The following is a 15,314-nucleotide window of genomic DNA, read 5'->3' as shown; positions in this document are numbered from 1 at the left end:
CTTATTGAGCGAAGTTGTCTCTTATGGTCCGCGAGCCAGGCGAAAATTTCGTCAATCATCGCCTTCCTCGCGAAAACTCGTATAGTGGTTAACGGCTATTTAAGATGCACCCTAGTGGAAGTCAGCTGCCGCTCCGTTGGTGGGTTGAGGAATGGCAGCCACCGAAACACGTAAAAAAAAAAAATGTTTTTAGTCATCGCCTTCCTCTTGATACTTTGTCAGATGGTAGTTTAGGTGCTATTGATAGTAAAACCAATCGTCAGCCGGTTGTATCGCGGTGGAAACATCGTCAGCTGGTCACATGAACTTGTAAAAAAAAAAAATGTTTTTAGTCATCGCCTTCCTCTTGATACTTTGTCAGATGGTAGTTTAGGTGCTATTGATAGTAAAACCAATCGTCAGCCGGTTGTATCGCGGTGGAAACACCGTCAGCTGGTCACATGAACTTGTAAAAAAAAAATATGTTTTCAGTCATCGCCTTCCTCTTGATACTTTGTCAGATGGTAGTTTAGGTGCTATTGATAGTAAAACCAATCGTCAGCCGGTTGTATCGCGGTGGAAACACCGTCAGCTGGTCACATGAACTTGTAAAAAAAAAAAATGTTTTCAGTCATCGCCTTCCTCTTGATACTTTGTCAGATGGTAGTTTTGGTGCTATTGTTAGTAAAAACAATCGTCAGCCGGTTGTATCGCGGTGGAAACACCGTCAGCTGGTCACATGAAAATTTAAAAAAAAAGTTTCAGTCATCGCCTCCCGTTTGATACTTTGTCAGATGATAGTTTAGGATCTGTTGTGAATAAAAATAATCGTCAGCCGGCTGTATCGCGGTGGAAACACCGTCAGCTGGTCACATGAACTTGTAAAAAAAAAAAATGTTTTTAGTCATCGCCTTCCTCTTGATACTTTGTCAGATGGTAGTTTAGGTGCTATTGATAGTAAAACCAATCGTCAGCCGGTTGTATCGCGGTGGAAACACCGTCAGCTGGTCACATGAACTTGTAAAAAAAAAAAATGTTTTCAGTCATCGCCTTCCTCTTGATACTTTGTCAGATGGTAGTTTTGGTGCTATTGTTAGTAAAAACAATCGTCAGCCGGTTGTATCGCGGTGGAAACATCGTCAGCTGGTCACATGAACTTGTAAAAAAAAAACTGTTTTCAGTCATCGCCTTCCTCTTGATACTTTGTCAGATGGTAGTTTTGGTGCTATTGTTAGTAAAAACAATCGTCAGCCGGTTGTATCGCGGTGGAAACATCGTCAGCTGGTCACATGAACTTGTAAAAAAAAAACTGTTTTCAGTCATCGCCTTCCTCTTGATACTTTGTCAGATGGTAGTTTAGGTGCTATTGTTAGTAAAAACAATCGTCAGCCGGTTGTATCGCGGTGGAAACACCGTCAGCTGGTCACATGAACATATAAAAAAAATTGTTTTCAGTCATGGCCTCCCGTCCCGTTGTTTGATACTTTGTCAGATGCTGCTGTGTTGCTGCTGCACAAAAAACTGTTTTAGGTGCAGAGCAGGCATGAGTTTCAATAAAATTTTAGTTAATTTACTTTCATATATTTAGTGATAGCATATCAGTAGTGTGTTAGTGCCGGTTCTAGACCAAAACTTTTCCGCTAGGGGACGACACTAAATCTAATAAAAAATACTGCAAAAATGGAAAATATATCCACCTGGTGCATCAAAACATTCAAAGTATTTAAGATGCACCCTAGTGGAAGTCAGCTGCCGCTCCGTTGGTGGGTTGAGGACTCCCGGTTGATACTTTGTCAGGTGGTAGTTTAGGTGTTTAGGTGGTCAGTGAACTTGTAAACTTGTGAACTTGTTGGTTGATGTTAAAATAAATGTATTTTCTTTGTTTCTTTCTTTCTTTCTTTAAAAAAAAATTGTTTTCAGTCATTGCCTCCCGTTTGATACTTTGTCAGATGATAGTTTAGGTGCTGTTGTGAATAAAAATAATCGTTAGCTGGCTGTATCGCGGTGGAAACACCGTCAGCTGGTCACATGAATTTGTAAAATGCTAATTTACTCATTGTTATCCTTATACATAGTAATTTATTAATCTCATGAAAAAGATCGTTAACTATTTATAAGCATTTGGGTATACATATTTTCATTCCTTTTGCTTGATACCCTCTAGCCACAAAGACGATAAAGAAATTAAAAGTAAAAAACGTTGAAACTTCATTCCCCTCCAATTCATTTCTATCCATTCCTTCCAATATTTTCGGAGAAAGAAATGAATCAAAGGACCACGGTGGGTACGTATTTTACCGGTCAACTAATTAATCTAATTCTGGTTGTTTAAATAAATTTAAATGAGTACTAAAATAAATAGATTAGCAACTAAAACGGAGCTAAGTTATACATATAAATATGAGTAGTGTTTTAATGCTGTTACAGCTTTTGTTTGTTTTCAGAAAGGTAACAAGTATTTATTTGGCAACTGAATTATTATAGGTACTCGTATTGGAGACCATTTATGAAGCACATTTTAAAAATAAATCGTCTATCTATTAATTCAAAAATGAAGTTGTTTTAATTCATGGGTAAATGTTGTTGTTGTTGTTGTTTGTTGTTGTTGTCCTATGGTACCCCATCGGTACAAAGGGCCTTCGTGAGACGTCGCCATCCGCTCCTGTCCTGCGCCTCGCGCTTCGCGTCCCTCCAACTCAGTCCTGCTGCCCGCAGCTCAGCGTCGATTGTGCGCTGCCACGTGCAGGGGTCGGAAACCGGTATTTGCTCCATACAAAAATACCGGTATTATTACGTTCTTTTTCGTTCTTTTGTTTATAATTTCATTTTTAATGGGACATTTTAATAATGCAAAATTATTTCCTAAATACATGATTCAGTCCTACGTAATGAGCATAAAACAATTCAAAATATTGGGCTATTTCGGGGTTTAAAAAAAATACCGGTTCCGAGCCCTGGCCACGTGTGCGCCGGCCGGCCCTGTCGCTTGCTCCCGTGCGGCTTCCACTTGTAAGCAATCCTGGCCGTGTTGTCATCTGGTCTTCGGAGGGTGTGCCCTATCCACTTCCACTTCCGTTTCGCGATTTCTTGTTTGACCGGGACTTGGTGGCATCGATTCCATAGATCCTTGTTGCTGGAAATGGGAATCCTTGTCGAAGGAATGGATCTTAAGCACTTGGTAAATGAGAAAATTAAAAAATAAAGTTTTTCAAACTATATCGTGTTATATATCAAATGAAAGAACTCATTGTGAGAATCTCAAATATTTTTTGAAGTGAAACTTCTTATGGCACTTCCAACTGACAGCGTTAAACGTTTAACGCTACCATACATAATAATTTAATTTATACCATACATAATATACATACATATACCAGGCGAACATAACTATGAACATACAAATACAAGAGTGTGACCAGTAAGTTGAATAGGGTAATTTCCCGAAAGTAGGGTAATTGATGCTCTTCTTAATAAATCAAGAATAAATCGCTACCATAGATAATTTAATTTTATACTCTATTATTAACTCACTAAAGTTAACTTTCGCTCGACCAGCACGGTGTCTTATCTCCCTCTCTCTCTGTGTATACTTGTTTGATACATACATGTACCAGGCTAACATAACTATAAAGGAGGTTTAAGAATTATATAACTGGAGAGGTGACAGATAAAAATGCCAATAGATAATTTATACCAACGAGTAAAGTAAGTATAATAGGTAAAGAGAGCACTTGAAGCATTTTATGGAAACTGATTTGAAAGCGCCATCTTTGATTTTATTCTGAAACTAAGTATATATGTGTGCGTGCACAACTACATATGCATACATACGTGTACTTTCGTCCCACATAATATTAGGTCTACTTGGCCAGTTTACAAGTACCATTTTTTGTTTGTAACAAAAAACTTTTATTGATTGCAAGATATCAAACAAAAAAAATTACTTGTAAACCGCCCAAGTAGTCCTAATATTATGTAAAAAAGATTTAAAAGAGTTGAATGAATATAACAAAACCATAATAGTAAAGGAAGTATTTTTATTGCTTTTTAATTTGGTATACAAAGATAGTACCTAATAAGAGCAGGTGTACCAGGTTGTCCCATAATGACCTGGACTGACCCATTTCTGCGCGACATGTCATGACATGTTATGCACTATTGGATAGCAATGTCCAAAATTGAGTACCGAAGTGTCATAAAATTCCTGTTTAAAGAAGGATTATCTCCCGCTCAAATCAAAGATCGTTTAGATGGCGTATTCGGCGAGTCTTCTCCTTCTTATAGCACCGTAAAAAACTGGGTAAACGAGTTTCGATTTGGTCGGGAAGCTGTCGAAGATCTGGGACATGATGGAAAACCAGTGGAGGTCCTCACTTCTGAAAATATCAACAGCGTCCAAGAGGAAGTTTTAAGTGATCGCCGCCTAAAGATCAGAGAAATAGCAGCAAGACTAGGGCTTTCTAAGAGCACCGTCCACCGCATAATTCACGATCATCTTCACATGAGTAAGGTCAGTGCAAGGTGGGTACCTAAACTTCTATCAGCTGTTCAGAAAGAAGAACGCGTGAAATGTGCCTCTAAATTTTTGGAGCTCTGTGGCGAAAACCCTAAAAGCATAATTAAACGGCTGGTAACTGGAGACGAAACAATGGTGCTTTATTATGATCCCGAGAGCAAACGCGAGTCGATTGAGTGGCGTTTTAAAAACGAAAAGCCCCCTATTAAAGCGAAGGTGCACCAGTCCACCAAAAAGCTGATGTGCACAATCTTTTGGGATGGCCATGGTATCCTGATTGTCGATTTTAAAGAACGTAATACCGTTATAAATGGCTCTTATAAATTTTTCAATATATTTGTACATTCTTATACGATGGCCCAGCGTAGGCCAGTCCAAGGGACGCAGCTATGCGGTGGAATGAGATATCAATATCACTTGCTCACTCTCGCTCTAACGCATAAATGCGTCCCTTGGACTCCCTCGTGACCTTGTAGATACTACTACTTTCCGAATCAGAAAATAGATATTTTGTCAGCGCATAAGGTGGTAAAGATTGACAACTAACTGAACTAACGGATTAGCGTCTTTAACATTTCATACAAGTTATATGGGTCGAAATGGAAGTTTAATTTACGATTACTCCTGAGATATTAATTTAAATTGTATGGTGTAAGGGACCTTTGTAATCTGTATGAAATGCTTAATATAACTGACGTATTTAATTTGGTAATTATTATTAATACTGTATCCGTGTAAATAGCTTTGCAAATACCACATACTATGAAATCTTTTTGTAGTAAAGATAAGAATGGGTATAGTAAGTTATCCTTAAAAGATAGACATACACCATCGCGGACTTTTTTGTAGAGCAATGAAAGAGAGATCTTTCCACCATACATTGTTTTGTTATATCTCAAACGGGTTGGGCAGCGTTTTCGATTAAATGTGTTAGCCAGCGTGATTTTTTTCTGACTTGATTACCAAATATCGTCATATTACAACCAATTTACACAAAACCTTAACAAAAAATTATACGACTTAACCTTCCTCAAGAATCACTCTATTCATAGGTGAAAACCGCATAAAAATCCGTTCAGTAGTTTTCACTGAAATTATTACGATATACTTACTGCTCGCTTAATACTTTGATAAAATACAAGCCTATAGTTGCAACCGCTGTGTGGCGCTGTCTTCGTGCACGGTCCCAATAACCATTATTCGATAAATTGTCCTTGAAATGAATAATGTGCTGATTTTATAACGTTTTCAAGGCAAAATTTTGCATACCTACCTACATCAAGCCTTTTAAGGCCATCCCGCCGATTCGTCGCCGCCGCCGACTAATTTTGACCGGCGGCGCTCATATCTAATCAGTAGGCCGAGCACATGATTGACGCGACAGTATCTCGCCGCGAAATAGACTACCCGTCTTTTACTAACTGTATGAATTAAAGAGGGACGAGTAGTCTATGTCGCGGCGAGATACTCTCGCGCCAATCATGTGCTAGCCCGGCTGATCACGTCTATTTTTGCATTAGCATATTATTACACTGTCATCGGACATAAAGAAGTAATTTAAATTTCAACTGAATCAGATCACGGTTGTTCCTAAAGGTAGGTATTTTAGTTTTTCGTAAATAACTCGTAACATCATATAGCAAATTTATATACAATTTTCCATAAAAAGTTTCTGAACACTCACTTGGATCAAATATCTGGACCCAAAGAGGGAACAGTGGCTTGGTAGAAAATAGGTGGCTGACCGAGCCAATTTTGATTCACAACAGCACCTAAGCTATAATCTGACAAAGTATCAAACGGGAGGCGATGACTGAAATTTTTTTTTTTTGACAAGTTCATGTGACCAGCTGACGGTGTTTCCACCGCGATACAACCGGCTGACGATTGTTTTTATTCACAACAGCACCTAAACTATCATCTGACAAAGTATCGAACGGGAGGCGATGACTAAAAACAATTTTTTTTTTACAAGTTCATGAGACCAGCTGACGGTGTTTCCACCGCGATACAACCGGCTGACGATTATTTTTAATCACAACAGAAGCTAAACTATCATCAGTAGGGTGCATCTTAAATAGGCGTTAACCACTATACGAGTTTTCGCGAGGAAGGTGATTGATCACGGAAACTGTTCGTGGCTCGCGGTCTATAATGAATTAATGCCTCAACTTAATAGTTAATAACCACCAGGTGGGGTTCGTTCACCAGACTTAGTTAATTCGGTCGTTAATTATATTAAATAGTCAGTTTAAATTTAAGGAACGTAAGGACATTGTATCCATGTCTGTTGAACGGACTATAGAACTAAGTGCAGTAGAATGGGAGCAATTTTAAGATAAAGCGGATGATACCTGTATTATTGTACAAGCGGATAATTTCAACAATTTAAAGTACAAACTCTGTCACGTGACAAGTTTAATCGAAAAATGGTTCTCTGCAAATGGCATGTTAATTAATCTTGACAAGACAAATATTGTTCATTTTCGACTATAAAATACAAATACAAATAAACTGAATATTGTAGTAAATGACACCTAAATCCCACAAGTAGACACTGTGAAATATCTAGGATACCAAATCGACTCAGGACTAACGTGGGCCCCGCACATACAATCCACCTGCGACAGACTTGCCTCAGCCTGTTTTGCGCTGTCCCGAATAGCACCCAGTTTATCTATTGAGAACTTAAAGACCGCCTACTATGGATATTTCCGCGCAATACTTTCTCAAGGTGTCGATCTTTGGGGTACAGCTGCTGATCGAGATAGACTGCTTAGAATGCAGAAACGCGCCCTTCGTATTATTGATGGCAAACCCGTTGACTATCCTGCACAATCTCTGTTTAAAAAACACAAGATATTAACGCTACCGTGTATATATATACTGACCGCATGTACGTATGTCAGAACAAATATGCACTTGTATAAATCCAGTGGATCTACCCGCAGTGGCCCAGCCCGCAGGTTGCCTATTCTTCTCGCCCCTAAATGCAGGCTCGCGAAGTCACGAAAGTCACTAAATATTATGGGACCAAAGCTTTATAACTCAGTACCGACCGATATAAAAGAATCGAAAAGTGACACAATATTTAACAAAAAGCTAAAATCGTTACTTGTAGAAAAGGCTTACTACTCGATCGACGAATTCATGATGTCTATGCGAAATGATCATTGATTCCATATCGTAACTTCCTCTAAACATTTATATTAACCTATTATTGTGTATAATAATTTTATCTTTATTTTATTCTTAAGAATTTGTGACTTGTAGAATGTACTTTATTTTACCAATAAAGATCTGTATATCTGTAAAGATGTAACACTTTAAACTCTCACGTTTTGTACACATAATTAATGTCATTACCGGGTCTAACGCGATTAAATTTCATTATTTTCCCTTTTATTTCGACGTTTCAACTAGGTTTACAGTTAAAGATAAAGATGTGTTTATTTGTACAAATGTAGTGATGAACATAGGTGGACGGTAATTTTGGATGCGTACATTTCACTTAAAGAAGCATGCAAATTTTTCTTACTAGCTACGTACTATAACTAATAAGTTATACAATAATAACATCATCGGGATACAGATCATACATGATTTCATTTCTACCTACGGTTTTACAATATTACTATTACATAAAATTATTTATTCAATTACAGATGTGAAATATTCATTAATTTTATAATAGCATTTATATAAGTAATTTCTTACTAGAAGGTGATATTTTAAGTAGGACAGATTCCATTATGCTTTCAAATATTTCAAAATTGCTCCAATTCTACTGCATCGTTCAACAGGCATGGATACAATGTCCTTACGTTCCTTAAATTTTAAATGACTATTTAATATCAGTTTAATGTCAGCGATGCGCACAGGGCCGCAAGAGAGAAATTTCACGAGTGGACACTCTGTGGTAGACCGGAAGTGGGCAGGTTATTTAATGAGATGTGTGAAACGCGAAGAATATTCAAATCTCGCTTAAAATGGTGCTAGGACCATCAAACCCAAATAAAAATGAATATTCTAGCTTCACAGCACTCCAAAAAGGACTTCCGGTCATTTTGGAACGCCACAAACAACATGAAGTTTCGACCTTCGTGCCTTGTGAGTGTTAATGGCAAAACTGACACCAAAGACATAGCTAACACTTTTAAAGATCATTTCGTTGTCAAATCACCTCTTGTGCGGTCGCAGGATGAGATGAACGGTGCTGAGGTCAACGTGAAACCTGGACCGGGATACTCTGCTAAGGATGTAGCAGAGGCTATTAAATCTATCACCCGAGGCAAATCCCCAGGACACGATGGCCTCAGCATCGAACACCTTCAAAATGCGGGTCCCCATATCTCGAGAGTGTTAGCTTTGTTTTATACGCTGTGTGTAAGGCACTGTTATCTGCCCGAGGATATGATGAAAACTGTAGTTATTCCTGTACCCAAAAATAAAACTGGAGATTTGTCCGACACCAATAACTACAGGCCTATATCCCTTGCGACTATTATTGCTAAGGTATTTGATAGTGTGCTTAATGTACAATTAAATAAGTACGTGAGCCTTAACCCCAACCAGTTTGGTTTTCGACCAGGGTTATCAACGGAAAGTGCAATACTGTGCCTTAAGCACACTGTCAATTACTATTTAAACAGAAAGACGCCAGTTTATGCGTGCTTCTTAGACCTGTCTAAGGCTTTTGACCTGGTTTCCTACAATATCCTATGGAAAAAACTAGAAGCCATTAAATTACCTAATGAGACCATACAAATCCTGAGGTACTGGTATGGAAATCAGGTCAATAGCGTTAGATGGTCAAGTACCTTATCGGACCCGTATCGGTTGGAGTGTGGGGTGAGACAGGGGGGGTTTGACCTCGCCCACACTTTTTAACCTTTACGTAAATGAGCTTCTCGAGGCGCTCGGCAAAACTCATGTCGGCTGCCATATCGACACAGTTTGTCTGAATAATTTGAGTTATGCAGACGATATGGTTTTGTTGAGCGCGTCGGCTTGTGGTTTGCGAAAACTTTTATGTATTTGCGAGACCTACGCCATCCATCATGGGCTAAAATATAATGTGGGTAAAACGCAATACATGGTGTTTGAACCTACTGGGTATCGGATACCCAAGGTACCTCCCATCAACCTGAGTGGTACTCCACTGGAAAGGGTGAGGGCTTTTAAATATTTAGGCCATGTTGTCACCTCAGACCTAAAAGACAACATGGATATCGAGCGTGAACGGAGGGCCCTGTCGGTGAGGGCAAACATGATTGCGCGTAAGTTTGCGCGATGTACTAGGGAGGTGAAATTAACTCTCTTTAGAGCATATTGCACTTCCCTCTATACGTGCAGCTTATGGACATACTACACGCAGCGGGCCTATGGGGCTCTCCGGGTCCAATATAACAACGCGTTCCGGGTCCTGGTGGGGCTGCCTCGCTTCTGCAGCGCGTCAGGGATGTTTGCTGAAGCACGCATAGATTGCTTTTATACGACTATGCGCAAACGATGCACATCTCTGGTGCGCCGGGTGCGGGCCAGCCCCAACCCCATCCTGCGGTTGATAGCCGAGAGGTTTGACTGCCCATATATGAGGCACTGTGAGGACATGCATGTTTCTAGAAGTACTTATTATGTATAAGCTACTTGGGTATGTACTTCTAGAAACATAAGTCAGTTCATTTCAATATTGTTTATTTTTTATTATTTATTGTAATGTTAATTTTTGTGATAATAATTATTCTGTATATATAGTGATAGATGTAAGCATTAACATAGCTATAAGTACTTACTAACACAAGCTATATGAGTCTGTAAAGTTACTCGAAATAAAAATGATTTATTATTTAATATAATTAACGACCGAATTAACTAGGTCTGGTGAACGAACTTCCCACCTGGTGGTTATTAAGTTGAGGCATTAATTCATTATTAGTTCAGTAATACATAAAATATCAATATCAAAATCATTCAATAAAGTTCTATCTGTAAATATTTTCCTCTAATACATTGAATGTTTTAATGCACCAGGTGGATATACTTTCCATTTTTGCAGTATTTTTCATTAGATTAGTGTTGTCCCCTAGCAGAAAAGTTTTGGTCTAGAACCGGCACAAACACACTACTGATATGCTATCACTTTTTACAAGTTCATGTGACCAGCTGACGGTGTTTCCACCGCGATACAACCGGCTGACGATTGTTTTTACTAACAATAGCACCAAAACTACCATCTGACAAAGTATCAAGAGGAAGGCGATGACTGAAAACAGTTTTTTTTTTTACAAGTTCATGTGACCAGCTGACGATGTTTCCACCGCGATACAACCGGCTGACGATTGTTTTTACTAACAATAGCACCAAAACTACCATCTGACAAAGTATCAAGAGGAAGGCGATGACTGAAAACATTTTTTTTTTTTACAAGTTCATGTGACCAGCTGACGGTGTTTCCACCGCGATACAACCGGCTGACGATTGGTTTTACTATCAATAGCACCTAAACTACCATCTGACAAAGTATCAAGAGGAAGGCGATGACTGAAAACTTTTTTTTTTTTTACAAGTTCATGTGACCAGCTGACGGTGTTTCCACCGCGATACAACCGGCTGACGATTGGTTTTACTATCAATAGCACCTAAACTACCATCTGACAAAGTATCAAGAGGAAGGCGATGACTAAAAACATTTTTTTTTTTTACAAGTTTATGTGACCAGCTGACGATGTTTCCACCGCGATACAACCGGCTGACGATTGGTTTTACTATCAATAGCACCTAAACTACCATCTGACAAAGTATCAAGAGGAAGGCGATGACTAAAAACATTTTTTTTTTTTACGTGTTTCGGTGGCTGCCATTCCTCAACCCACCAACGGAGCGGCAGCTGACTTCCACTAGGGTGCATCTTAAATAGCCGTTAACCACTATACGAGTTTTCGCGAGGAAGGCGATGATTGACGAAATTTTCGCCTGGCTCGCGGTCTATTAGCGTTTTCCCATTCCTTGCAAATAACCTTTCAGGCCTATCCTTTAGGTACGGGCAACGGACAAAGATAGATATAACTCCGTAATAGATGGATACAGTCTAAGGAAAAAACGTGTCACGAAAATCACGAAAATTTGATTCTCGATCAGTAGGCGCCACTACCTTTGGCCTACTCTCGTATAGAGGGCGTTGACGGTTTCGTTTGTTATTTAACAATTTTAACGCATATCAGTGAAAGAACATGGGTCAAAAATCATTTATTCATATTTAAATACATTTTATCGTATTTTTATAAATCTTTATTTTTAGCTTAAAGTGTGTCGATGCACTGAATTTACTGTGGTTACAAAGTTACAGTACTGCTCTATCCTATTTTATCCTCTTTGGTACGGGTGATGTACACCGGTACATCACCCACCTATAAAAGTAAAAAAACGATAAAACGATAGTAGACGAGCTTTTAATTTTTTTTATGAAATTAGTTTTTGCTGTGACTTACCTATAATAATCCAAGCCGCAGGGGCGTAACATGGTTAAAATACAATAAATTGTGTAAAATTAATTTCCATAATGTCAATTTCCATGGAGGAAAATGGGGACTATACTCATACTTATTTATTGATAATATTCTTAAAATATTACATGTCAACATCAGAAAATACATTTATATCATAAAACCATTGGAAGTAGTAACAAAATAAGTTTAGAATTAAAATTATACTAAAATCGTTATGTCCTGAGCCAGAAGGCGAAAAATCTCCTTATATGATCATGTTTTTCTAAGAGGCGTTGATATTCGTAGACGTGAAAAAAATATATGTAGTTCTTGACTATATTATCTTTAACAACATAGCTTCCGATACACGAATTATGACACTTCGCTCGATACAATTAATTCCCAAAGTAACCTCTAACTCGGATTTGGGCTGAATGAACACGACACGTGATCGACAGCCCGCCTGCTTCCGGCTGGGCGTCCCTACACTACATCAACCTCTAACTCGGACTTTTAATCCTACTTTACTCGATTATTTATTATGTGATACTATAAACAAAAAAAGAAGAAAAAACAGTCGTAACTTAAATAGTAATTTCATAGCTTTCGAATTTCGATATTGTAACGTTTTTAAAATAAATAAAAATCGTCAAAATTCGATCAAAATTGACACTTGGCCCCATGATCTTTCCCGTTCTTTGCGAAATGTGACAGTGACAGCGGCAAACCGATGGAACGGCCTTAAACCAATATGTAAGTCAGGGACATATACGTTTGTATGGAGAAGAGGTGACGTTACTTGGTCAACATAATATCTGTTGACTCACCGACGAGTTGGGTCAGCATGAACTCTGGCTGTAGCGTGACTAGACCGATGCCGTGGCGCTTGAACACATCGCACACGAGCGCTGACGTCTTCAAATACTCCTCAAAACAAAATAAACAAATTAAAAGAAATTTAAGTACTGCCTAGAATATTTACTATAAGCATTTATGATAAAGTGACTGTGGAAGGTGTGGTCCCGATAAAAACATACTTAGACACAGAGACTGATAAATTTATAACCCCCCCCCCCCGTGGTCAGGTAAAACTGATATCGTGTCTAGCCTAGATTAGGTATTAAATCAGGTAAAGCCTGACAAGATTATATTATTTGGCCTTCGCCTTGTTGCGGATTTTCAGTGGTATTCATTTATTTTACTGGCTGTCATCGAATGTCTACGATGTAAACAAGAAGGATTTCGCAATTATAGAAGATTTTACCAGCACAAAAATGACAAAAAAATTATCCTAAAGATGCAAGACAAATGATTTTGAATACAATGACGTATTTACATCAAAATAAGACAAAGTATGCACGAAGGATTGCGTACATGACCGGTACTGACATTTGTGGCTTTCCATCAGAGAAGGGTCCTTATGCACATGGAGCATAAGAACCCTTCAGGCCTGGAACGCCACATTTTATTTGAAGCTTGTATTTTTAATCTGTTTGTAGCGACACTATCTTCAGGGCTAAATAGAGTTTTGTCAGGCTTTAACTTATTAGGCGCAATTTAATTTAGATTACGTCTAGTGTGCCTAATCTGAATAAATTCAAGCAATAATAGACCTACAGTCTGTATGGTAACGATTACGATAATCTCACACATTGGTTGGATTGGTTTGTGGTATTCACAAGGCATGCAAAACGCATTCGTTTTGGTTTCAAGCGCGTCAATTCACAGTTCTGTTCAATTTTCCAGAATACAAGTGAAATAATGAGATCTGACATGCTTAATTTAAACATAAAGGAATTTTTGTTTTGCATTACAATTTGTACGCTATTGAAGCGTTGAAGGTTGAGGGGGCTCAAATAATTTCCACATATACAAATACAAATTATGATATTGGACTTTGTTGTCGAGAAGACATGAGGAAAACTCAAATCTGTATCTGAATACAACGAAAGCGCGCCTGGTTTAGTAGCCTTTGACAAGGAGCAGGCGTCGCGTCACAGATTGTTATTATAGTATTTATAGTTCTTACGAAGTTGCGTGCGAAAGGAGTTCGACTAAGGACCAAAAGAGGAGGTGCTGCGCCGGGACGGGACGGGACTCACCTGTGTCGAGGAGTAGGCGACGTGCGCGGTGGCCACGACGTGGTCGCGGTGCAGCTGCCACACGTGCAGCTCGTGGATGGCCAGCACACCAGGTACGCGCAGCGCCGCCGCTTTCAGCTCGCACGTGCCCAGCCCCTCTGGCACGGTTTGTAATAGGATCATGCCCGCTGAACGCACTAAAACAACCAGGAACATTTTATATTATAGGAAAATTTTCCATTCTTAAATTTATTCTTAGCTTAATAATAGCATCGTTCGCAGGCGTTTCTGCTTAATAAAAAAATAATTTAGAAAAAAAATATATCTACACTTGCAAAACTGACGAAAAATATAAGTAGATACAAGCTTCCTCGCTAAGTTACCTAAACTTCTAGCTGGCAGTTGTTTCCGCAAAAAACGAATGCTGGGCACGGTACAGATTTGGCAGTCGACCAGTCGAAGTTGTTTTAAACAACGAGATAAAAAGCCTATGGATTGTGCGTAAAACACTAATTACTTACTTGAGTGTTTACTGCAAAATATAAATTACATAGATGACTTTGATAGACTATAAGATTTGTACGACCAATGAGTCTTACTGAAAGGATAGTTGAAGCAAACAAGCACAATGGCGGCGATAGCAGAGAGTGCGGGATCAACGATGCCGGCCGCATGTCCCTCCCACTCCAACGTGAGACCGGCGCCCATCACGAACAAACTGCCTGCGAAACGACATACATTATTAGGTTTTAGGGGGACAGCACATCATAACTCATCCTTCGTGTTAACGGGACTGGATATAGTCGAATCGAATCCATTAGCTCGATTTTGGTTGGTGGTTTTTATTGTTATCTAAAGTATCTGGGGGCATTTACTGGCGATGTCAGTGGGCGCATGCGCGAGGACCGGCTCGCCGACGCCCTGCTTCAGCACCACGCCGCCGCTCTCCGTCACGCTCAGGCGCCGGCTGTAGCTCAACTCGCGACCTGTGCCAATCGCAATTATGTTAATGCAGCACTGGGCTGGACAAGTATGAAAATAAACGCACATACGCGTTCATAGCAGTGCATGTACAGTGCGGGGTACTAGTCAAAGATTTTCACGTTTCACGATATGCCTGATCTTATGATACATAGTTTGGGTGAAATATGCAGTATTAAAATCGAGGTGGGAGTCATTTATGTGACGTCATTCCGCTGAAGTAGATGGTTGGCGTCGCACCGCTCGCTGTTTCCCTTCCCTGCCGCTTTG

The 15,314-nt window shown here is 39.2% G+C and overlaps 1 protein-coding gene across 2 annotated transcripts in view; it reads right to left on the bottom strand.

Moving 5' to 3' along the window:
- LOC134741455 (proton-coupled zinc antiporter SLC30A1) overlaps nt 1-15,314 on the bottom strand; it is a 43,260-nt gene that overhangs the window by 3,931 nt on the left and 24,015 nt on the right. For both annotated transcript variants that reach the window (XM_063674237.1, XM_063674236.1), the window contains exons 5-8: nt 14,939-15,049; nt 14,663-14,785; nt 14,085-14,260; nt 12,810-12,909 (exon numbers count right to left, since the gene is read on the bottom strand). In XM_063674237.1, the coding sequence (XP_063530307.1) occupies nt 12,810-12,909; nt 14,085-14,260; nt 14,663-14,785; nt 14,939-15,049 (510 nt within the window). The remainder of the gene's footprint in view (nt 1-12,809; nt 12,910-14,084; nt 14,261-14,662; nt 14,786-14,938; nt 15,050-15,314) is intronic.

This window comes from Cydia strobilella, chromosome 5 (genome assembly GCF_947568885.1).
Source record: "Cydia strobilella chromosome 5, ilCydStro3.1, whole genome shotgun sequence".
NCBI lineage: Eukaryota > Metazoa > Arthropoda > Insecta > Lepidoptera > Tortricidae > Cydia > Cydia strobilella.
The sequence above is the reverse complement of the archived record's forward strand: the minus strand, read 5'-3'. Positions and strand labels throughout refer to the sequence as shown.